Raw genomic sequence first — 25151 nt, 5'->3', positions numbered from 1 at the left:
TTCAAACTGTGTTTAATGAGAGGAAGGAGAAGTCAAATTTAAATGGAACTTTATTCCAGTTTAAAGAGTTGCTCCAGTCAGCAGGTAAACTCTGGCCAGTGTTTTACAGTCGTTACCAACACAACGCTTTATGACAGCCAGGAAAAGCCTGCTTTATCTTCTGTGTTTAGGCTGAATGCCATATGAACAGGGCAATAAGCAACAAACATTAACCCCAATCAGAAAAGCTGGGCGGGCTCTGGTGTCTTCCCGTCCTCTTCCAGGTTCAGGGAAGGTTGACATTTGAACATTCCTGTTTTTAGCGACTGGTTCCTCCTTACGATCACGTTCTAATGCTTCTGATGCTGTATTCACTGCACCAGAATCCGTCTAAGGATTAAAGATGTCCCGCCGTCCATCCGCGTCTCTGTTTTCTACATGGACATCAGGTTACACTACACAAAGTATTTACATTGTGATGGAGATTAATTAATTCAACATATAAACTTCACAGTGAAGCGACGCTTACATTAAATTTCCTCTTCAATTCCCGGGATCAATGGCATCAAACTGGGTGATTGATAAATTGATGAATCATCAATAGATTTTTTTTCTGGTTCACAGTTTAACGGTCAACGCTTCGTCATTCTCTGAATCGTCCTCTTGGTCGTCCATCTTCACCCCGAGTCCACTGTCCAGATCTGCATCATTAAAGACCACTCTCGGGGTTCTCCTCTGCAGGCTGTCCTCTTCATCCTCCTCTCTGCTGCTGGACGGCTGCTCCTCCTCGCTGTCGTGCTCCATGCTGTCTGGGATGATGAGCACCTCCTCCTTGGCATTAGGGTCGATGTCTTCCTTGAACCAGACTGACTTGTATCCCTCGTCCACGCGTCTCTCCTTGGTGAGGATGGAAGGCTTCACCTCCATATGGCTTTCAGACATGTCTGATCCGGTCTCGCTGATGTCGTCCCGGTGGAGGACATACGGGGACTCTGAGGACTTGGTAATGAACTCCCGCTGCAGACTGTCCCCTCCTGCTTTCTGTGGTTGAAGACCACCGATACTGTCTCCATCATCATCATTTTCTTTCTGGAAGGCATCATTGGTGTACTGGATGACGTCCTTCTGACCAGCCGACCCTTGACCCAGCTGCGGACAGAGAAACATTTAGACACACCCAAAATAACTCAACTTCTCTATTCATGTCAGCAAACACAACTTTACTAATAATTGTCTGCAGGACAAAAGGAGCCATCCCGAAGACACGCTGCAGTTTATTCCAAAAGCTTTGGGTCAGAGTTTAGTTAACAGCTGCAGCAGGATGAGTTAGTTTAACCAGACACAGGCCTGCATCTGCTAAACTGATCACAGCAAGAAAGATCACCAACACCTGGGCTCATCCACTGGGGAGCAGCAATCTGCTAACGGCATCACAATTTACATTCATTCATTCAATTTCCAGCCGCCTTGTCCAGCACCGGGTCGCGGGCCAAGCGGGAGCCTATCTCAGCAATCAATGGGCGAGAGGCGGGGCACACCCTGGACAAGCCGCCAGTTCATCGCAGGGCAACACAGAGACATACAAACAACCACACACACACTCACACCTACGGGCAATTTAGTGTCACCAATCAGCCTAGGCTGCATGTCTTTGGTGGTGGGAGGAGGCCGGAGAACCCGGAGAGAACCCACGCAGGCACGGGGAGAACATGCAAACTCCTCACAGAATGGCCACAGGTCGGAGACGAAGCCGCGACCTCCTTGCTGTGAGGCAACAGCGCTTACCACTGCGCCTTCACGATTTACCGTTAACTTGAAATCATGTCCGAAACACGAAAAGCAACTTCTTCTCTAGGAGACATGAATTTTCAAGAAACTTTCATTGAAATCCGAACCACAAACCAACCAGAACAAAAGTGTTAGGGGCTCAGAAAACATTTCTCTACTTCCTGGTTGCATGCTGGAAAGTCATTGATCAGTGATTGGCTGAGTGACACAGCTGAGCTTACAGAGCTTCGGAATTTGCTGGTTTCGTAGATTTTTTGCCAATCTGCTTTCCCTCGGCGCAAAAACAGGAGAAGAACTACGATGACCGCCAGACAGACGAACAGCAGGACGCCCAGAGTCGCACCGAGAGCCGCCATGTCTGCCAGACCATAACCACCTGACGGCACCATCTCTGCAAGGAAGAGGACAGGAAGTCACCAATCAGCTGACTCCTGGTACATCTAGTAGCTAATTATTAATCTGGATGATGACTCATGAACCACGCTACCGTACTGGTTAACCAGCAGAGCAGGTTGGTGGGAGTTTGACCTAACTAACATAACTGTCTAACACCTATAACTACAGAGTAGGTGCTCCTTATCACACTGCAATCAACAACCTACAGGTAAACTAAAAATGAAGGTGTATACACCTGGAGTCAAAGCAACAGACATGAGTCCAGGCGTGCCGTGCTGTTTCTGACCAATAACGATCAATCAGAAAACAACGTTTAAAGATAAAAGTCAATCTAGTTATCGTTACAATCCGTCGGTCTACAACTTTTACATCTGAATAAAGCTGTAGACATGCTTCCTTCACTGGTCAGACTGGGAGTAATCGTTGATACACCACCTTCTGTGGACTCTGTGAAGTCAGCGGTGGTGATGATGTCACTGGTCGTGCCAGGAGTGTCAGTTGAGACACTGCTCTCGGTGGACGGACTGGGTTTTGTGGTACCTGCTGTGGTTTTAGTGTTGGCGGTGGATTCTCCCGTGGATGTCGTCATGCTGTCTGGAGTGCTCAGAGGCCCTGTGGGAGGTGGACCTGGGAGACAAACAAACTTTGAGCTCTCATTTCTGAATAAAATGTGGACTTTCACATCGATTCAACTGCAGGAGCCTCAGCTGGAAGGTTCTTCAGAAAGAACGAGTTGGTTCTATGGTATCATTGTGTACCCAAGATAGTTGGCAGGTTTCTTGTTGGTCTAATTGCTAATATTTGGCTTGTGTTGTACAATCAGTGCAAGAAATAACAGTTGGCAAAACTTTTCCTTCGTCTCTTGTCCACTCAATGACAAGACAAGTTTCACCCCGTCTCTGGCACAATGCTACGATCTGATGGGGCACCGATCCCGCCGTGAGAAGACGTGTCGATCACAGTACCAAAAAGTCTTGCTGTTAAAATTTAAATCACATCTGAACATGGTCGAGGATGGCTGAGCTTTCTACTGCGCCTGTACGTGAGGTCGGAGGTGAGACACCAGGAATGAGGTCGTGTTCTCCAGAAGGTCCACGTTTCACTTTGTCGTTAAATATTTGTGACTGCATTGTTTCATGAATGGTTGGTTTCACCGCCGTTTAACTTCTCTGGAAGGGACCACATTTAGTTTGGGAGACAACGACCTGTGGGAGATGTGCTGGCACTGGTGCTTCCTTCACTGGTCAGACTGGGAATAATCGTTGATACACCACCTTCTGTGGACTCTGTGAAGTCAGCGGTGGTGGTGATATCACTGGTCGTGCCAGGAGTGTCAGTTGAGACACTACTCTCAGTGGACATACTGGGTTTCGTGGTACCCGCTGTGGTCTTAGTGTTGGCGGTGGATTCTCCTGTGGATGTCGTCATGGGTTAGCGTTAGGGTTAGGGAGACCACATTTAGTTTGGGAGACAACGACCTGTGGGAGATGTGCTGGCACTAGTGCTTCCTTCACTGGTCGGACTGGGAGTAATTGTTGATACACCACCTTCTGTGGACTCTGTGAAGTCAGCGGTGGTGGTGATATCACTGGTCGTGCCAGGAGTGTCAGTTGAGACACTACTCTCGGTGGACATACTGGGTTTCGTGGTACCCGCTGTGGTCTTAGTGTTGGCGGTGGATTCTCCTGTGGATGTCGTCATGGGTTAGCGTTAGGGTTAGGGAGACAACATTTAGTTTGGGAGACAACGACCTGTGGGAGATGTGCTGGCACTAGTGCTTCCTTCACTGGTCGGACTGGGAGTAATGGTTGAAGCAGTGCTGTCAATCGTATTAGTGGTGGTGATGGTGCTGTCACTGATGGTGCTGTCGGTGGACGTGCTGGGCCCTGTGGTCTCGCTGTTGGTGGTAGACTCCGCTGAGCTTGTTGTGTCCGTGTTGACGGTCGTGCTCGGAGACGCTGTGGTGGTAGGAACTGGGAGGACAGCACTCTTTAGGACTATTTTCTTTTAACCTAACAGGTGCTTTAGACAGCTGTAAATATCATCAATAGAAATTATGATTAAAAGGTCCCATATTATGAAAAACTCACTGTTCCCATGTTTCTACACTATTATGGAGGGTTTGGATCCTTACCAACCCAAAAACAGCTAAATACACCATCCAGTCAATCCTGCGTAGTTTTTGTAGTACTGAAACGCTTCTGGAAGAAATCTCTCTTACTGTGACGTCACAGTACGAAAACGTGCACAAGATGTGTGTGCACGTGTGTTCATTGTGTAAGGTCGCGCAGCTTATTTTCATTTTCATTTTCAAAAGCTGTCCTGCAGCAGCTGTTTGCTGTTTTGACCAAAGACTGTCACAGAGATTTCATATCAGTGTTTGGGACCTGCGTTAACCCGTGGAAAAAGGGTAGAATATGTGACCTTTAATGTGCTGCTGGAAGCTTTTTAAATCTTGGCCACAAAAGGGGAGGGTTAGGTCTGGGGTTAGGGTTATGGGGGGTGGGGGGGGGGGGGGGGGGTGGGGAGGTGTAGGGTTAAGGCTAGAGTAGGGTTTGGGTGGGGGGTTAGGGTTATGGATAGGGGTAAAGTCAGGGTTAAGAATTAGGATTAAAGGTAGGGTTAAGATTATGGTTAGGAGTAGGGTTAAGGGTAAGGATTCGTGGTAAGGGTTAGGGTGGGGGGGTCTCTTTATGTGGCTGAGAGCTCTTCGTTCTGATTTATGGGTGTTCAGGTTCACTGACTGTGAGGCGTGGTCTCACCTGGGCTCACTTCCACAGACAGCTGGGCTGTATCGGATTGCTCGTTAGACGTGTCTACTGCCACCACCTGGAGGTCCAGAAACCAGGTTGAATTTTGTCATGAAAACTCGGTTATTTGATCTTTTAGTAGCCTTAGATACTCACGCTCAGATTTAACATCGCATTTGGGAGCTCCTTGGTCATGAATAAATAGTTACTGATGATGGAGAAGTCGCTGTGACCATCAACCAGGTAAGTGATGTGAGGATTTAGACCCTGTTGTCAATCAGAAATGATGAAGTTAGTGGTGCACAGCATGTAGACAGAGAACCTTTATTTCACACCATCTTATTCAAGTATTACAGTTAAAATAAGTCATGAATAAATGCTAAATACATATGATAAATTAATAGAATTGCCGGTTGCCAGATTTATCTGTGGATTAAACTGAACTGATGCACCGTCTAGCCTTGTAGTTTTTCCTGCAGTGTGCTCCATGATATTGTTACTAACAGGCGGTACAAGTAAAGTCTACAGCACGGGGTGCAAACACTCTTTGGAGCAGTGTAAGTCTGGAATCAGTGATTTACCCCGGTAGTAGCATAGTCGTCATCAGTGGCGACGATCAGCAGCGGCTGATCCTTGTTCTTTCTCTCCACCGCCTTGACGCCGACTCCGGTGACAACGCCTTCGTACAGAGTCTTTTGAAAACGTGGAGGGTGGAGGCTCTTCCTCTGAACGCTGATTACGACAGTCGTGGTGGCAAGTTGATAAGGGTTCAATCTCTGAGCAGCCTGTAAGAGATTCAAACCCCAAACCAGTCAGAAAAAGTCTTGTTTCTGACCAATGGACATCTTGGAGAGGTTTGGAGAACTGAAGGCAGAAATCAGGACGAGCGCATGTGTGTGTGTGTGTGTGTGTGTGTGTGTGTGAACTGAGTCTCTCCCTTTTGCTACTGTTTCTGAGAGAGCTGTTTGAGACAGAAATGATGAACGCTGTCCTGCAGCATCTGTTTGCTATTTTGACCAAAGTCTGTCACAGATATTTCACATATGTGTCTGAGAACTGCGTTAACCTGTGTGAAAAAAGGTAGAATATGGGACCTTTAATTAAATGTAAAGAGAATAAGTATTTTGACGTTATTGTCGACATTAATAGATGCTTGTTTTTTGTCTCGTTAAACTGAATGTTTGTGTCTGAATCAAGGAACATGAACATGACGATCAAGGTCTTTGTAAAATTGTTGGAAAAAAGGGTCTTTCAGGAAATCGATGTTTGGTTGCAGCATTCAGACGCAACAGAGACTAAGAACTCTTTGACTTGGGTGAAAGTGATGCTCGGTCCTTACCATCACCATCAGAATGATTGTCTTGGTTACGCTGGCGGCCTTCTGCATCGTGATGTTCCCGTTGTTGTGGTTGATCACAAACAGGCCGTCCTCATTTCCTGAAACACAGACAGGCTGAGCTGCTACCACCTGTTCCGTCTAGAACCACAGGTGTCAGACTACAACGTAAAGATCCTGGCTGCTCACCGCTTAAAAATGAATAAATGATCTCATCGTTTATCCCAGAGTCTCCATCAATGGCGTAAAGTGGTCCCGGCTCCAGCGGTAGAATACCAGGCTGCAGAGGAGGAAACGCTGATCAGTGATTGGTAAGTCAGTCTGACTGTCTGCGTGTCTATCTGACGAACACCAAGCATTCCAGATTTAAGGTGTTACACCTCTTTTTGGTTGACAAAAATCTTGCCAGTGTAGCCGGGGCTTTGGCACATCATAGCTCCCCCGATCTCGTACTTGGTGCATGGCTGGAACCATGGTGGTCTGTTGTCCACGTCTATGATGGTGACCATGATGGTGGTGGACGCGTTGAACGAGGCCTCAATGCTGGGCGGTTCAAAGGCTGTGTCCTTATAAAGAAAAAAGGATAATCTAAATCTGGTTACTTCAGAACCACAAACGGTACACACACGTGCAGTTAGAGGGTCAGGGACCTGGACTGAAACTAGTTCTGATGAGTTAGGGCTAGAGTCTGATCTGGATCATTGGTTCAGATCTGGAGATCCTGACTGATTACATTTACTCACATTTCTTCAGCAGCAAAAACAAAAAAAGCAAAAGAAACTACAACATTTCACCCTTCCTCCATCTTTACACGTTTACATACATGTTTACCCACCTTTACACAGCTTTAACATTTCTGATAACATTTAAGAGGATTCCTGCCCACCAGAAACTCGCTGATGTCATTGAGTTGGAAGAGTTTTGGACCACCTGTCAGGACAACTCACCTGTGCATACAATGTCAGTTCCACTTGTTTGACATTTTCATATTCAAGAGGTGTCCGAACTAGGATTTCTGGGGTGTTAGTTGATATCAGCTTAAAGCCACTCTGCAAAGATCAAAGAGGACACGCTGTTTAGATCTGTCTCTTGGTTGGGCGGATCCCCTATAGTGCTCGGCTAGTCTTCTCTTGGGAGAAGACAAACGATGAAAGGATTCACAAAATAAAATCACACAAAAACTTACAGATTCAGGCGTCAGGCTGTAGAAGAGCTGAGGCGAGTCTAAATCTGTGGCAGGGAAGCGACCCACCACAGTGTTTACAGGAGACATCTGAAACGGAAGGCTTCAGTATGAACATGAAACACAGCTTTCACTGCAGAACCATGTGCTGATGATGTGATAAGCTGTAACGGCTTGAGTTGTATGTTGAAACAGGACAGGGATCCTGTCACAAAGGTGGAAGCAATCTAGTCTAGAGCATGGGGGTCAAGAACTGAATTTTTAGACTCTTACCTCACTGACATTAACATGGTAGAGGGTCTGGTCAAAGACTGGGCCATGATCATTCTCATTGATCAGAAGGACTGTAATACTAAGAGGCATCTGGAAACAAATAAAGATAGTCCTTATTTAAAATGCTTACTGCGTTGGTATATATAGAACTGTTTGTTTACTACAACTCATACAAATGTCACTAGAATATTTAGAATATGAAAAGAAATCAGAGCCAAAGTTCTAACATGGACCTTTGAGCCCAACTCTGTTTAGCCGTGATATAATATGGGTGTGACTTGGTGAAAACGTAGAGCAGAAACTCTGAAGGTGCATCCAGAAACCGCAGGGTTCACTTTAACCTCAGGAGACAACACAACACATGCTGGTGAATCTATTCTAGACATCGTGCTGTAGTCGAGACCATAGCAACTGAGACCAAGACCTTAGCGAGACCAGACTGTCCTTGCATTATTTAACCAGCAAGTTGCACAATAGAGATGATTTTGGGACCCCTTTATGACATACATTGGTCTAGAAGACATTTCTACTATCTTTCTTAGAGGCATCATTTGAATTCAAGACAGTCCCATACGGACTCGCGAGCTTCCCACTTGTCTTTGTAATGAGCCGGAATGTTCTGTTCTGTTTTTTGTTCTTTTTTTCCTCTCTATTTTCTTTTCTATATTAAGAAAATGTCAATAAACGTAATTTTGACAAAAAATACAAATATGTCCTCAAGATCCTGGAACATGACTAGAATCCCTAACCCTAACCCTAACCTGGAGAAAGTCATTTCTCCTGTGAAGAGGGTCTGAAACTCTTCTAGCAGATGACACAAATCTCAGGGAAGACTTACGTTGGTGCTCCCAGGTTTGCTGCAGATCAAATTGGTTGTGTAGTCGGTTTGAACCTGAAACAAAGCAAAATCTTCTCCTCAACACTGTGTGAAGTGATATGCGATTTTGGATCAGGTCGGGTCCTGTCAGACCCAATGGGACAGTACCTCATAGTCAAAAACTACTGCGGCTATCAGCTGGTTTCCCTCAAGCTTGAAGGGGTTGGGGTTTTCTGGGGGAGGTCTGAATGCGATAATCACCCCTGGCTGGGTTGTTGTAATGCTCACAACAACGTCACCAATCTTGTTGTTTTCTGGAAATGTCACAATTCCTGGAACATCACACACTGTTGGGCGAGAAGGAGACATCAAAGACAGAATGTGAAAGAGAATCCCGTCCTGATGGCCCGACACAAGCCCTGAGCCTGTGGAGGACGTTCAACCCCCCTCCCAACACATACACACACACACATATTTTTAATGGACTTCAAGCAGAGGCTAATGCACACGTATGATTGTCAACAGAGCAGTGCTGTCTGTTTGCTTGACATGTACAGGTCTACCTCTGAGGTGAACATGTTGATCTTGAGTCCGCGTCGTTCCATGTCACCAACTGGGGTGCTGTGAAAAAGTGTTATCTGCTCTGCTGGCTTTCCTGAAGGACTGTCCCACCCCCACGATGCCAGTGGACCATCCTGGTCTTGTTGCCCAGCCTTGGTATTCTGATATCATAACGTTTGCCATTATTTGGATGTTAATGCTCCCCTGAAACTGATCTTTGGTGTCACTTAAGGGCTTGGTGTCGATTTCCCCAGTGGCATTGGGCCATTGAGGTAACAGGGTAGTCTGGTACGGATTAGTCCATTTGTGTCTCACTTCATAAGGTACCTGGGTCGTAAAATACTGGAGGTCTACTCTGACCGGGTTTCAAATCCATGGCTTGCTGTTCCAAAGGCAATGAGAGAACTAAATCTACGCTAGAACGAGAACTAGAACTAGATCTTGACCTACGCTACTGCATAATATAGCAACGTGGCTTCGGTAAGGTATTGATCTCATGTTTATTTACCAGTAATCAATAGAACTCCAAATAATTCATAATTTGTAATACAAGCTAGATATTAAGCGTATTACTCTGAATCATTCCTCTCCATGGTGTCTATATGTCAAAGTACTTCCTGCTGACGTCATTTAATCCACACGTCGTGTCGTTAGAACTAGTTTTTATCACTAGTTGTCACGTTTACCTTTTACCGGACCTCAGAAATTAATCAACCAGGTTTCAGTACTCACAGCTCTGGACCTCAGCGAATGTTTGAAGGAGAATAAGAAGCAGAACGCTGACAGAGATCCTCACAGTGAAGGCTGGATGAATCCCGTCCATGTCTCCACTCATCCTGACTCGACTAGTCCTGCTGTCTCTCTATTCTCTGCTTATCTGTCTGACTTTATGGCTGCAGCGGACTTTTGCCCATCGTAAATTACTTGTGTTTGCTGAGAAGTCATAAGATCATTTTTAATGTTCCTGTCTGATTGGTTTAAATCGAGACAAATTATTATTACCTGTGAGTATTAACCAAATACTGTCTTGAGAGAGACAGTTAACCTCTCTTGGGTTCCATTTAAAGGTGACAGCAATGTTGGAACAAACACATAAACTAGTAAATAACCTAAATGGAAAAGACAGATGGAAGCCATGAACAGATTCTTTGGCTTAGTTTTACAGATTTTAGATATCTAACTTTATTTGGTCCTTCTGGTCCCTTAGGCTCCCGACACTGGACGGTCAGTTAGGAAGCAAAGATCCTTACAGAAAACTCATTTCAAGTCTTCAGTGTTGTCTTATCTCCTCAAGAATTAAGGAGATTACATTTACACCTTCTATCAACAAGCATTTGAAATGATCCCTGAGTTATTGATGACAAGGACAACGTGTTTAACCGGCCTTAACCAACCGGCCTCAGAGCTTCTTCTTTGACCTAGATAAAAAAAAGCGTTTTCCTGGTCAGTGCACCTCTGAGATTAAATGTTCATAAGGCGAACGAGGAACTCGAGATGCAGGAAGAACTCGTCCCCTTTTAAAAGACGGCTGAGAAAGCACTGAAAGGACTGACCTCCATCAAACAACTGTTCAGATCAAATCCAACCATTCATAAAGATGCTCCTTCATCTGTACCCGCTGTCATCCTCGTGGAAAGCTGTTTAATCCCATTTTAAAGCGTTTGGTGTCAGTATGGTTACCTTCTTTGATTGGATCAATAATGTAATGATCCATAAGTTAAGACCATCATCATCATCTTCACCATTAAACTAAATGGACTGTTTGAATGTAAACAGGAAACACAAAACGCTGTTTTCACACAGGTGATCACAAACCAGTTTTAATTAGGAATAAGTGTTTTCACATGAAGTCTGGCTCCCGAACAGCAGCATCAGCCTACGGGTCGGTCGGCCAGGCGTTGTAGATGGACGGACACATGTACTGCTTCAGCAGCACGTCCACGCCGGCTCCCACCCCACTGTGGACAAAACACAGTCACGGTGAAATGCCGCTGAGGAATCAGAAGGCTGTCTTCGTAACGAAGGCTTTTCATCATGTCGTCTTCCAAACACTCATCTCTGTTGTTCAGGGATTTTATTCACCGCCTCCAGAACAAAAGAAAAGTATTTATTAATAAAACTAAACACAGTCACATGAGACGTATAGCAGAAATAAAGCTTGATCACTGATTGACATGACCCTGAAAATATGGCGTGTACACTGAGCGAGAGAAGACCGAGTCTACTTAAAGCCTGTCCTACGTGGCCTGTGCGCTGAGGACAGCTTCTGTCCTAACGTGTCTGAAGCGTCCTCACACCTCTTCCTCATGCCCTGCATGCATTGCAGAAACGCACAGATGGAGCTGTGCTTGGCTCTGGATCGTAGGAACTCGGCGTATCGGTTGGAGAACTCCAGGTCTCCCAGCTGCCTTCTGCGGTCCGGACCTGCAGACAGCAGCTGCCTGAAACACAGTAACATCAACCATCACTGGATTCTGTTCACCCGATACCCGTTCAGTCTCATGTGGTTCTGGTTCGAGCTCCAAAGCCTGAGGGGGAGCGTCTCCTCTGTGATCATACAGTTTCTTCTGCCGTTGGATTTGTGTACGTGAGATAAAAAGGCTTCAGATGTTAGCACTCTTCCTTTGGAGTGCACTCACTTCAGTCTGGCCTCAAGCAAAGTGTATCTTGATGTCATGCCGGACAGGGACCGCGGTGCGTCCAGGAGTCTGATCAGGGACAGGAAACGCGGCACCTCATCTTCATCCCTGAGGTCGCATGACAGACAAGATTCACACTAACAGGAAGAGCAGTAACAGAAACACGTGGAGACAAGAGTGTAGAGGACATCTGACTTTATTCATGTCCATTTAAATTCAGTAGCTTAATGGGGGGGGGGGGGTGATTTATGGTGCTGATGGACAAGCTTCTTTGGCTGGTTTGTAGAGACGGCATTGGTCCACAGTGACATGGTGATCATGTATGGTGAGCGTTCAAAGCACAAAAACACAGTTTCTGGTTTAATGAACAATGCTTTGCTGAGGCTGAACTTGAACATACCTGACAGGAAGTGAGGCGGTGACATGGAGGAGGGCCAACACCAGCAGCAGCACCTGAGACAGACTGACCGACAGCATCGTGACAATGATGAAGATGAAGATGATGTGTTCCTGAGGAGACAGGATGATTCCTCAGACACATCATTTAGTTTAGCATCAATGTGCGTCTGTAAATTGTCTTTGAAAAGTCATATGTTTAGGTTCGTTTTCAGATTTTACTGTATATACACCACGAAAAGAAAAAAGGTTTTGGTTTATCCAGTTTTAAGGATTTCTGATGACTCTGAGATTCTGGATTCTGGATTCTGAATGATCGAAACAGAACAGCAGCGTGTTGACTCACCTGGGCCGATCCTGCTGCAAACCAGACTGGTTGTTCGGATCCAGCCCGCCTCCTTTTGTACCACCTCTGGTATCGAGCAGCTGACCCATCTCCCTCTTGCTTTTACGGGCCTGATTATTTACTGTGTTAAAACGTCCAGTCAGATTTTCCAGCACTGATTTGATCTCTTCCGGAAAGCTTAATGAGATTATTTGAACGGGGCTCCTAAACAAGCTCTAATCACCTGAGAGAGCTGCGCACTGTTTGTTCACAGCACACTATTGATCCAGAACGTTTGGCATTTTATTAGTGATTAGTGGCCTGTGTTTACTCTGACAACAAAGATAAAGGAACATGCTCCTGTTTCGTCACTTGTCTTTCCAGGCTCCGTGTGACTGTGAATGATGGACAGAATTGGACACAGCATCAGGTCCTTCATGTCTCTTAACTGACGTCCGCCAGCGTTGCTGTAGATTGTGGGAGATCAATGATACAACGCTTCTCTGCTGATTCATTTGCCGATGTCGCCCCTCCCCTCCCCGAAGCAGCAGTTTGAAAGGTGATACGAACCAGGAGGGTCATCACAGATATACACACAGCCAGACTAACTAGAAAAGCACTGACCGCCACCAAGCAGCTCGTCCCCCCTCCTAACTGGATTTACACCTTCTACATGGTGATCTGGACCAGCACCAAAAAGGTTCTAGAAGACAAAGACAGACAGTGGATATTCTCACAGATTAATCACATAATTTATCTGCAAATTAAGATTTGCGGTCAATTGTTTTTGTTGTTGTTTTTTCCTCATGAGAAACATCAATTTTCTTCTGACATTGAATCAGGTCCTAAATTATATATGCTTTCATTTTCAACCACATAAACACAAAGAATGATTTTATTGCCGTTCTACTGGTGTCTGTATCGTGTAGCTCGTGATTTCTCTCTCACATCCAAACACAACAGGTCTTTTGTAGTGATATCATGGCATTTTTTCTTTTTTTAGGCCCGAGCGCCTATCCTAGGCGTAAGGGGCTATTGCTTTTGCAACGCAGAAGACGACAAGTCGACGAGCGCAGCTCGTCAACCCTCGGCATCCAACTTTGCCATGCTGTTGAGGACGACCAACACACCCACGCACACACACACGCACACACACAGACATCGACAAACACAGTTGACGAGCGCACGCTCATGCACACACACACCGACACTCAACAGCACACACACACACCCCGACACTAAACAACACACACGCACACACACAGAGATCCTCAAACACAGTTGACGAGCGCAGCGAGTCAACCTTGCTTGTAATGAGTTGACGAGCGCAGCTGTGGCAAAGCAAACATAGGTATACTGTTGATTGACGCTCTTCCACCCACTCAGCAGAACCTTTGTGGTTAATGTCAGCTTCCTGTCGTTGCCTGCAGACAGACAAACAAAACAAACACAATGAAGAGACGTTCACACCGCTCGCTTTATTTCTGCAAGCGACTCTGCCATTTCCAATAGTGGAGCAGGATTTGGATTTGAAGAGTTCATTCTGATTGTTTCTCCCTTTTCACTTATACAGAAAATCTGCTGAGTATCTGTTAATTGTTTCACAGTGATTCCAGCTCCTAACAGTTGGAATAAATTACAGGATGCATAGATTTATGACATGAGGATCATTTTTTTGTCCTCGGGCCAGTTATGTTATTGTAAGGAATATATTCCTCTAGTGCTGGAACTGCAAATACCTGAAGATCCAATGTGTAGAGGCACAAAAATATGATGGCTGAAAAGTAAAAAAAAAAAATGTATGCACTTTCCCTAAGTTGGTCTCCATACAAACGGATGTCATTATCAAACTGTTGTGACCGCATGAATGTCTTTGTGCGTCCCATCCCGTCCCGTCCCAGCTGCTGGGATGGCTCTTTGGCAGCAGGGTGAGATGACAGAGTAAAAGAAGATTCTGAACAAACGGGACATGGAGATGTGCGTCGGTCATGACCGTGTTTTGACAGAAGCCGGATTGTATCATGATGCCACTACAACATTGGGGTGAGCTTGCAGAAGCTATATACCGTATTTTTTGGATTATACGTCGCTCCGGATTGTAGGTCGCACCAGCCAAAAAATGCATAATTAAGAAGAAAAAAACATATATAGGTCGCACTGGAGTATAAGTCGCATTTTTGGGGAAAATTTATTTGATAAAATCCAACACCAAACAACATATAGCACAAAGAACATGCTAACAAGTTTACCAAAATATCAGGTTTTACTCCGAATCACGAAATCCAAGGAAATCTTCATCCTCGGTGTCACTTTTGAACAACTCCCCCAACTCGGCAGGTAGACAAGACGCCGCTTCCTCTTCTACGTCGCTTACATCAGACTCGTCGTCAGTTGCAGTTCCAATTATTCCAGCCTTTCTGAATCCCGACAGGATGGTTACGGTTGTCACTGTAGCCCATGCTTTGTCGATCTTATAATCCGGAAAATACGGTATATATTATTGTATTTTTTTCAGCCTGTCCATGATCAGCAGTTTTGTTTCTTTATGGTGTGCTTTTCTTCTGTTTTAGTGCCTGCAGCTTCAAACCTCTGAACTAAAACATTCCTCATGAGCTTTCAATGATGAGAGAAAAAGGCCAAGCTGTTGAAGAGAAAACAAAATGATACAGAAATAAAACAAGGCAAAAGGGCAGAAATGAAAGATAAAAGATAAACAAGAAGAAATGTATGAAGGTACTGTAACGTCAAAGAGTAAATCACCTGGGAACCAAATGATCTTTTCTGTATTTGCTTCCGACTAAATGACAATAATAATAAATCCAGGCAGCCAATCAGACAAAAGTAATGAGTCTGAGGATTTTAAAAAGCAACAATGGCTCTGACACACAAAGCACTGCTCCAGGAGCGAGTCGGCTGTGACTCAGGAGGCAGAGTAGTCGTCTACTTATTGGAAGGTTGGTGGTTTGATTCCGGTGTCGTTGAGCAGCACGCTGAGACTCGATGAACTCTCACTGCCGTTTTGTTGATGTGTGTGGGTTGTGTCAATGGTCTCCACAGATGGGTCAAAACAGTCAGGGATAACTTTAGGAACCCTGACTTCGGCTGTCTTTGGCTTCCAGTATCTCAATAAGCATCAAAAACCAACTCCTGACACGATGCATTCAGCAAGTAGAAACTGTAGGGAATTTCTATACCAGACGGAATTCTCCAATGTGATTACATGCCGACATAACACTAGGAAGACACTACATTTATTTTGCTATTTCTATGACTGATTTCCATGAACCTCTCATTAGTGACGTCACACAACACAGATTAACAGGGTTCAAGATTGGCCTGGGCAAAGCGCCACCTACCTTCAGGGGATGGACTCACATGAAGACGAAGCAGGAAAAGTCTTCATCCAGCATGGGGCATGCCCGAGAACCATGCTCGAACCATGGTTGCCAAGGAGGTGAATATAAACGGCTTTGCGGGAGGACCTTCTTGGTGTTACCGCTTCATGCAACGCAAACGCCTCTCTATCAGAGCAAGGACGACACTGTCCCAAAAACTGCCAGCGGACTTCCAAGCCAAGGTTGACAGTTTCCGCGCGTTCATTGAAAAGCATGTAAGTGATCACAACGTGACACCGGATCATATTATTAACATGGACGAGGTCCCCCTCACTTTTGACATCCCCATGGGCCGAAGTGTTGCAGAGAAAGGGCAAAAAAGTGTGAATATCGTTACAACTGGTCATGAGAGATCACACTTCACAGTGGTGCTGGCATGTTGTGGAGACGGATCAAAACTGCCAAGTTCATCATTTCTTGATCAATCCACCCTTTCTCGTTCACGGCGACTTCAACTGAGGAGGATTGGATTTTTGGCATGGTTTTTCGTTTGAAAATGACCATCGGTGGCAGTTTTGATCCGTCTCCACAACATGCCAGCACCACTGTGAAGTGTGATCTCTCATGACCAGTTGTAACGATATTCACACTTTTTTGCCCTTTCTCTGCAACACTTCGGCCCATGGGGATGTCAAAAGTGAGGGGGACCTCGTCCATGTTAATAATATGATCCAGTGTCACGTTGTGATCACTTACATGCTTTTCAATGAACGCGCGGAAACTGTCAACCTTGGCTTGGAAGTCCGCTGGCAGTTTTTGGGACAGTGTCGTCCTAGCTCTGATAGAGAGGCGTTTGCGTTGCATGAAGCGGTAACACCAAGAAGGTCCTCCCGCAAAGCCGTTTATATTCACTTCCCTGGCAACCACCTGGGCGCGGAGACGCAACTGCACCGTTGACAAACCTCTCCCAGCAGCACGTTGTTCAAGCACCCATGCGTGAACTCGTTCCTCCAACTGCGGCCACCTAGCTTGTCGCCCGCGATTAGCTTTCTTTGTTTTCTTCATTTCAGTAAGCATAACCTCCGCTTTTCGCCAGTCCCTTACAAGTTTTTTGCTCACTCCAAACTTTCTTTCTGCTGCTCGATTGCCGTTTTCGGCTCCATATTTCACTATCTGAAGCTTGTAAGCCGCGAAATATGAGTTTCTTTTCGGCACCATTTTCATTCAGCCCTTCTAATTTGTGTTTTTAGATAACAGGTGTGACAGATAACTCTGAACCTCCAGAAACCGCGACAGATTCTGACGGGTCACAGAGTTCCCTGTAACACCTGTTATAGAAATGTGTAGGCTACTGTCTCTGCGCTCACAGATTTTGTAAAAAAAAACATATATAAGTCGCTCCGATTTATAAGTCGCACCCCCGACCAAACTATGACAAAAACCGCGACTTATAATCCGGAAAATACGGTATATATGTTTATTTCTTCTTAATTATGCATTTTTTGGCTGGTGCGACGTATAATCCAAAAAATACGGTATATCACGAAAAAGAGACGTAGAAGAAGAAGTGCAAACAGACTCACACAAGACACAAAAAAAGCACAAACTACCGCGATAAGTATCTGTAACAATAGCATGCAATAAACCAGCCACACGCCGCTCCACGCCAATGCAGAGTACATCCATCTTTGAATTCTTTTCCACACCCTAGAAAAAAATGATTTATGTTCAGACTTTTCATTCAAGTACTTTGTGTCACAAATGTTTTCAAATCTAAAATAGTCTTCATTTCCAGGCATCCCACTTGTCATCAATACAGTTAAAAAGTTTATAGTTTATATATAAAAGAGTTTAAGACATCAAAGCAATTGAGGATCAAAGCTGGGCTGGGTTGGGGGGGGGGGGTGTTAAGGTGTGATTGCCTGCATTTTTTGTTTAAGAACCTCATTGATCAAGCGGACCAGTAAAAGTCCCGACAGAACCGCCTGCATGTCAAACACGATCGCACTCAAAGTGTCGGCTGCCTCCAACGACGCGTGGGCCGAGAGACAGTAAATATATATTCCTCATGACGCCACTTTTACGGGCTACTCTGCATACGTAGCCGCCATGCTTTCGGACTCCTTTCTTTTATGGCTTGCTTGCCTGTACTACAAGTTCACTTTGACTTCCTTGTACACACACATAGGGGAACTCTGTAACCTGACATCCCGCTGGCTTCATCTCATTACGATGATCAGGTAGAAAAACACGCACCGACCCCCGTGGAGCAGAACCAAACCGATCTCAATTGGGAAAAAAAGAAAAGAAAAGAAAAAGTAAGTGTTTTGCGTTGTTTAAATATTTTACTCCGTGCGTGCGTGCGTGTGAACCGACACGATAAGAAGTACGCTTTTTTACTGGCAGCGTATCCGCGGGGCTGCAGTCGAAAGAACCAACCTGCTCTGAATCTACCATTTCGAGGTTTGGGTCAATAACATAACAAATAACACACAAAAAAAAAGAAAAAAAGCTCATACAACGTGGCGCTAGAAGTGTGATGCCACAAAGATGTGGGACAAGGTTTTGGTAGACTGGGGCAGAGATGCAGAATCTGGATCTCCTTTCTTTTCTTTTTCTTCTTTTTTAAACTTTCTTTAGTTTTAGGAGAAATAATTAGTCAGGTCTAAACTTACTGGTAAAAGAGGAGGCTGATGGACCCTTGGGATGGATGCAGAGTTTAAATCTGGGCTCCTTGGTTCCTTTCATGTTCGTTATTGTGTTGGAAAGAAACTCAGCAATACGTCCAGTCGAGCCTTTAATATTTTGACATTTAATGTCATATAAGCTTTTATTTGTAGCTGCTCACAGCTGTCGATTTTAAGCCGAGAGAAACTGCTGTAGAAACAAGAACATTTAGCTAGGAAAGGCTAAAGGGTTTTCTGTTCAGAAACTATCACCGGTAATGTCGCTTTCAAGTCTTGTCACATTTCCAGTGAATTTAGCCGCTTTGATTTGTGAGAAATGACAAAGCCTTACTCACTGGACCGCTCTGTTTCTTGTGGTGAGAAGTCGCATCTGTTTTCATCCATCAATACAATTATGAATGCGGTATTGGTCTGAAAACTGTGCCATAAACCATAAACCTTTACCATAAAGTTTACATTCGTATGCATTTAGGCACATCAAATTGATCAGATCAATTTTAACGTTAACGCTCCTGCCCCAGGTGCTCTCACCAGCTACAGCAGCATGCCACGTCATCGCTGCAAGTGTCACTAAAACATGGCCGTTCATTTTCCATGTCTGGGAACTAAATCTATGGAAGGTAGAGGACGCGCACATTGAATGACTCGTCGTTTAAAATGGAGCATTTAATCAGCCGACCGCCGGACTCACGGGGAGAACATTTAGACTCTGAACATAAAAACAACTTTAAGAGGGTAACAATAGGCTGACCGCTGGGCCCAGGACCTTCACAGGCCCATCAGGGTCCTACGAAGGTCTGACCAGACACCTGTTCTTCCTGGAAACTGTGTTGGTCTCATAAAATCTAAAGGTCCAATGACGTGTGGAGACGTCTACAGCTGTCAGACAGACAGAGAGACAGACACACAAATTATGGGGAAGTGAAAAACAGTGATTTTAACTGAGCTCAAGTCTCCCTGAGAAATGACAGAAACTCCAATGGACTTGTTTGGGAACCCAAATGGAACGCGACCCTTCCTCTCTGGACTACCGATCATCTTAACATTGCAACACGCAGGACAGCACCAGGACCAGGTCCACCCTGCCTCCAGTGTGTTGTTGTAACAGACATTAGTGTAACAAGTTCATAAAGTCCCACAGTCGGTTCCGCTCTCAGGACGGGGGTCCAGTCTTAAAACAAATCAGGCGCCAGACACCCAGCATCCATTCACTCGTTTCTAGCTTCATCCAGAACAAGGGGAATGAAGGGGTGTGGTTTATGTTGCACAGGTGTTGGTGAAATCCTCAAACACCATTGGCTCTTCGATTCCTCGTGCAAAAAGCTTGACCAACTGGCAGTGCACTCTGGAAACACAGAAGAGAACATTCTATTGAGGAAAAATGTCACCTCGTAACCTGCAAATTTGAAGAAACGTCCAAAAGGTTGTGGGACCTGACGTCAATGGCCGTGTGGGTCAAGAGCTCGCCATCGCAGTTCCAGCTGCTGTAGGCAGGGGTGCAACCACAGGCCGGATAGTCTCTGCAGAACTGCCTAAAGATCTGGTGTTTTCCGTTCACCCGCAGGTCCAAGTCCGAGTTGCTCTGGCAGTGACGTGGCGTGAAGCAGAATCGGCGGACCCGGTGGACCTCAACAAAGGTCATGTCAAACTGGTCAAAAGAGAAGAAGGGAAGCAGAAGAGTCGGGGATGAAGCGGGGGCCTCGTGTGCAAAAGGTGTGTACGCACAGAAACCTGGCGTGCGTACTTTCTCACGCCAGAGTTCAGATGCATCAAGAGTGAAATGACCGTGGAAATGTGCGGTGCCTCGCGCCAGCTTCATGGCTGGCGTCCGCACGTTTCTACAGCTGTTGGCCCTTTGGCGACACCTAGAGGCGGTGCTGGGGAACATCAAATTACTTACTAGCACTTACTGGGACAGTGTGCCAAAAAAGTACAGCCTGGCAAAGAGTACATGTTAGCGCAGCACCCCTTCAGTTAAAAGCGTCTCCAACTTGATTTCTGTAAAGTTCCTTTTTTTCGGGCTTACTCATCGTTTTGTTTTAATTTTCTGATCGCAGGGGAATTTCAGGTGCCGGGGTCATTTAAATATGATTTGCGTGTTTAAATGGAGGTAGGCTTGTCTGCTCCAACATGTGTGCCCCAGTTCCACGTTACGGCATGTTTCAGGAGGAAATCCACGGGAGTCTTCGTACATGAGGCCCCAGGTCTTTGGAGTCTGAGCACATCAAGGCCTGTCCAATAAGAGCCACCTTTTCCTAGAGCCTTTACTAAGGGGACATAAGTCATAGCACTGATTTCTACCTGGTCGTCCTTGCTGGTGTGTCGGAGGAGGTGTCTGAGGAAGCCAAAGCGGGAACATTTTCGGACCAGTATGAGGTCGGTGGTTCCGTCGGCCAGGTGAGCAGCAGGTGAGAGGCCTTTTGGGCTGCGTGGACAAGCACAACTCATACTGGCAGCATTTATAGCCAGGAACTTGCCCCGGATTGTCCTCCACGAATCTCCTTCTGAAGAGCAGATCCCCAAAATAAAAGATTGATTATTGTGATGGTCATGCAACCAATCAGTTGCTCCACCTGATGTGGTCTTACTTTGTAGTGATTATATATATTGATATACGTTATGGGCCCAACGCTCAGTGTTTTGTGGTGTTGTAGGAGCTCCACACAGACCTGCGATAGACTCACCGGGCTCTGATGCTTCATTCATGCCATACCTCCCAGCTCTATCTGAGAAGAGCTGCCCATTGTGGTGACAAATCACACACCTAGAAATGTACGGAAAGAACAACAACGTCAAGTCAGAAACGTGTGAAACGATAGTATTCAAACAAATCTTTGAGTCACCGTCGCTGAATCAAAGTATTTTATCAACTCCATGAAGTAAGAATGCAAAACCAGTCTGCCCTGAAGCCAACATATCTGAAACGGTAGTTCAGCTGATTTATAACTATAACTCGTGCTATTTGAACAGGTTGCGCTGCTCGGCAACCACTGGTGACTTCACCTCACCTGAAGGGATCATGCGGAACTGAGCTCGTTCGAGCTAGCACACTGAAAATGTGTTTTCAGAGGAACTTATACTTGAACAGGACGACGTCGTTGAATCTCACCTGAAACACTCAAACTAACATGAAGCTGTTTTAATGGAACGCCCCTCTCTCTCACCCGGAATGACACTTGGCAGCATCCCGCGGCGTTCCCATGATGCCTCTGGCTGGTAGGTAGGACACGGTTCCTTCGTAGTAGTGATGAGTCAGGAACATCTTCACGCCTGTCAGACAAAGCAGCACTTCTACTCCCGGGTAATCTGCAACCTTCCACTTTTTTTATTTCGTTATGCAGTTTTGTGTTTTACTTGTGTTTTGTATGATTCAGGATGAATCAGCAGGTTTATAAACTTTACCAAAATAGAAAGTATGTTCCCTCCATCGACCGATCAGCCTCCACCTGAAGCTGCGCTCACTCGCATCTCTAACCTGAGACATCATATCTGGCGGGACCCATCCACCGTTTCCTCTCACTGTCCGTCAGCACATCGCCATAGAAACCATATCCCAGCAGAGAGACGGAGTACCGCAGGAACGTGTTATTGTGGTGAACGGAGCACACGTCCATCGGCTGAGAGTCTCCTAAACACACACACACACACACACACACGTCATTCTGTGTGTGAATATAGTTAGATTTATATAGTAGGCCCTTCCCTGGAGAGACGATGCTTCACAGCTGCTGCTTTTTGACGCTCGACGACTCCAGTCAGAACCGCTTATTCACTAAAACGGCAAAACTAATCCTAACTGCTGAACTGTGAGATGGGACGGGGTGCAGACATCGACCAGTGTTGGTCTTTATGACAGCGCCCCCTTATGGACAATAGCGGTGACTGATTGTTAACTTGTGAGCGAAGGGTCAAACGGTGTTTAACATCTAAACACGCAGTCTGACTCGCAGGGGAGATCGTGCGACTGACCCACGATTATGTGCAGCGCAGAGGTCACGGGGTCGTTGGTGCCGACGGTGGCGAAGCAGACGCAGTCAGTCGAGCCTGAAACAGAACACGCATTGGTCTTATTATGGGGACACACACCCACCCACACACACACACACACACACACACACACACACACCTGCAGGAATGATTCCAATGCGCAGGGAGCATGGAAGCAGAGTTTCCTCCGGACCGTTTGGATCCACGCCGCCGTCCATCTGGGTCCTCCAGACCAGCCCGTGGATGATCTCACTGAACATGCCGTCCCCCCCGACACACACGACCCTGAACGCAACGTTAGCAGCAGCTTAGCAAAGTGACACAATGCTAATAATTGTCACTATGAACCCCACACTTGACTATCATTAATTCATACTTGATCGCTCCTTTGCATTGTACTTGACTCTTACGGCTTAATTTAATGTCATTGCATCACCGTGTGTACTGGTAATGACAATAAAGTGCTATTCTTCTTCTTCTTCTTCATCATAATGAGGTTTGTAATGAGAGAAAGATGGCATCACTTCCTTTCCTGTCTGGTGAGACGCACTGACAGACGTGCTCGCTGCAGTGCTTTTATTTTGGCGGTACAGCCTCACCCGTCATACGTCTTCAGTTCTGCCTCCGTCCTCAGGTGATCCCGCGCATAATTGGCGTGCTCCGTAACTATGACGACAAACAGACAGGTGTGCTTCAGATCCCCCCTCCGAGTCAGACTTCTGCAGCACAGGAAGTGAGGGGAGCGGGCGGTACCGATGACGTGCGTGGAAATGCCCGCCCGGGCGAACAACGGCGCCACCTTCTGCTCGTAGATGCGCCGGCCCTGTTTCTTCCCGCCGTACGGGTTGATGTAGACCAGCAGGCGTTCGGGTCTGCTGGCTGGACACACACACCAAGGATGCGATGCAGCGATCACACACGCGTGCTGATCGGCGCGTGGCGGCGGCGGGGCTTACCGATGGCAGCGAGCTGCTCCCTGATGCTGCTGACCCAGTGCTGAAGCAGCGCCTCCTCTGGACACCCGAAGGTGACCTCGGCACACCGCCAGCGGTGCTGCCGACGCCTCTCCACGTACGCCACTGAAAGGCACCAGAACCGCACAATCCTCACCCATCGGCTCAGAATTGATTATTGATCTCCGGGCGAGTTTTTCATCTGTATTTCCAACGTGCTTCCAGCTGTTGCCAGGCGCGTTACCCGTTTCCAGGCGCGTTACCCGTTTCCAGGTGTGTTACCCGTTTCCAGGTGTGTTACCTGTGAAGGCATGCCTGCAGTCCTTTGCTTTTTTCTCTATCTTTTTCCAGCTGCATTTGTCTCTTCGTCTGCTGTCCTCCTCGTCCTCCTCTTCCTCTCTGACGGAGATGATCTCCGACACTGAGAAGCTGTGACACACACCTGGACACACACACACATAAATGAGGTCACTGCAGGTCAAACGGCAGAGTGGTTCTGTTAGAGACCGGACAGAAATGCTGCTTTCATCTAACGGAATCATTGCTGCAGCCGGATCCCGATTCTGATCCGGACCCAGCTGCGGCAGTGGAACCGGTCATTCGTCGTGCACTTTTATTTTACTCAGTAGAGGTTCTGTCCGTCCGTTCGGGTTTTTTTACACACCCACACGCAAAGCAATGTGGATCAGAACAGCGAGCGCTGCTGGAACGCCGACACCAAACACCGTCGCTGTTGTTCCATGAGGTACCAGCCCGGTTCAGGTTTCTGACAGGACAGCAGACGGTCCTGATCCACCGAGGATGAACCGCTGAGTCTAGCAGTAGATCTAAACCCGAACCTCCGGGGTGCATTCCAATCCTGGTTTTGGTTCAGTGTGATCTGCACCTGGAGGACTTTCCTCTCTGATCCTGGACCAGCTGAAGCGGGTCAGAGTGGACCGGGGCTCCTCCAACACTTCCTTCTGCTTACGTGACTGAGGAGATTTTCTAAAGTCACCCGACTGAAGCACTACCGTGTGATACAACGGGATAAATCACGTATCATTACTGACGACTCTAAGTTCTGACGTCATGCTCCGGTCCGGACCGGACGTCATTGTGAACGTCCTTTGTTCTTCCACGCAGGCTGTCGCGTCGCGCTTTGAGGCCGACGGAGACGCGTCCGTGTTCGGTCTTACTGGGTCGGAACGGCTGGTACACGGGACCGGAGGTCCGCCTCTTCCACGTGAGCAGGGACCGACTCAAGCTCACATCGTACGCGGCGTTTCTGACGCGCAGCTCGGACAGCAGCGGCGGTCTGTCCGGCCTCTCCATCTGAGTCTCCCAGTCCTTCTCCGTCCTTTAGCCGTCCGAGGAGGCAGCGGCAGCCCGGGGAGGGTTACCTACGTCCGGCCATGTTCCGTCGGAGTGTCGGGAGAAGCTCCAACTCCCCCAAAACGATGAAACGACTACCGAACAACGGATTCCAGGTCAAGGCATTAACGTAATCATGAACCCAACAACAAGTAGCGGTTCTGAACGGAAGCAGGAGGGGCCTCGTTCCAGTGCTGCGTTCAGGTGCTAAGAAGAAAAACGGGCACTTGTGTTTTCCGTGAATCACCTCTGCAGGGATTTTAAATCCAATGTTTCTGTTCAGGTTTATCTACGGAAGCGTAGAAGTGACAGTTTTGAAGAAAATAGTTTTGACTGGACTATGTCGTTCGAACGTAGATACGAAGTTGTTCCAACGACTTGTGAGAAGTTAAG

The 25151-nt window shown here is 46.5% G+C and overlaps 2 protein-coding genes across 2 annotated transcripts; both read right to left on the bottom strand.

Annotated features, from left to right (window-relative positions):
* Positions 1–196: 196 nt before the first annotated feature.
* On the bottom strand, positions 197–9918 carry LOC137893494 (cadherin-related family member 5-like). The gene is made up of 18 exons (XM_068738904.1): positions 9816–9918; positions 8691–8869; positions 8544–8597; positions 7706–7795; positions 7436–7522; positions 7197–7298; positions 6630–6815; positions 6439–6529; positions 6253–6350; positions 5495–5698; positions 5070–5180; positions 4908–4992; positions 3951–4136; positions 3711–3848; positions 3369–3575; positions 2599–2790; positions 1989–2158; positions 197–1128 (listed from the first exon to the last, which is right to left on the bottom strand). Exons 1-18 carry the CDS (start codon positions 9916–9918, stop codon positions 598–600), a joined length of 2814 nt encoding a protein of 937 aa, XP_068595005.1. The 3' UTR covers positions 197–597.
* Positions 9919–19130: 9212 nt separating this feature from the next.
* On the bottom strand, positions 19131–24719 carry LOC137893940 (ceramide kinase-like). Its single transcript, XM_068739394.1, has 13 exons — positions 24584–24719; positions 23707–23847; positions 23409–23531; positions 23206–23331; positions 23052–23118; positions 22592–22737; positions 22435–22509; positions 21941–22093; positions 21630–21735; positions 21150–21229; positions 20767–20969; positions 19899–20113; positions 19131–19810 (listed from the first exon to the last, which is right to left on the bottom strand). The coding sequence occupies exons 1-13, from the start codon at positions 24717–24719 to the stop codon at positions 19723–19725; spliced, it is 1659 nt and encodes a 552-aa protein (XP_068595495.1). The 3' UTR covers positions 19131–19722.
* Between the last annotated feature and the right edge of the window lie 432 nt (positions 24720–25151).

Source organism: Brachionichthys hirsutus, chromosome 5 (genome assembly GCF_040956055.1).
Source record: "Brachionichthys hirsutus isolate HB-005 chromosome 5, CSIRO-AGI_Bhir_v1, whole genome shotgun sequence".
Classification (NCBI taxonomy): Eukaryota; Metazoa; Chordata; class Actinopteri; order Lophiiformes; family Brachionichthyidae; genus Brachionichthys; species Brachionichthys hirsutus.
Note: the sequence above shows the minus strand (reverse complement) of the source record. Positions and strands in the feature narration are given on the sequence as shown.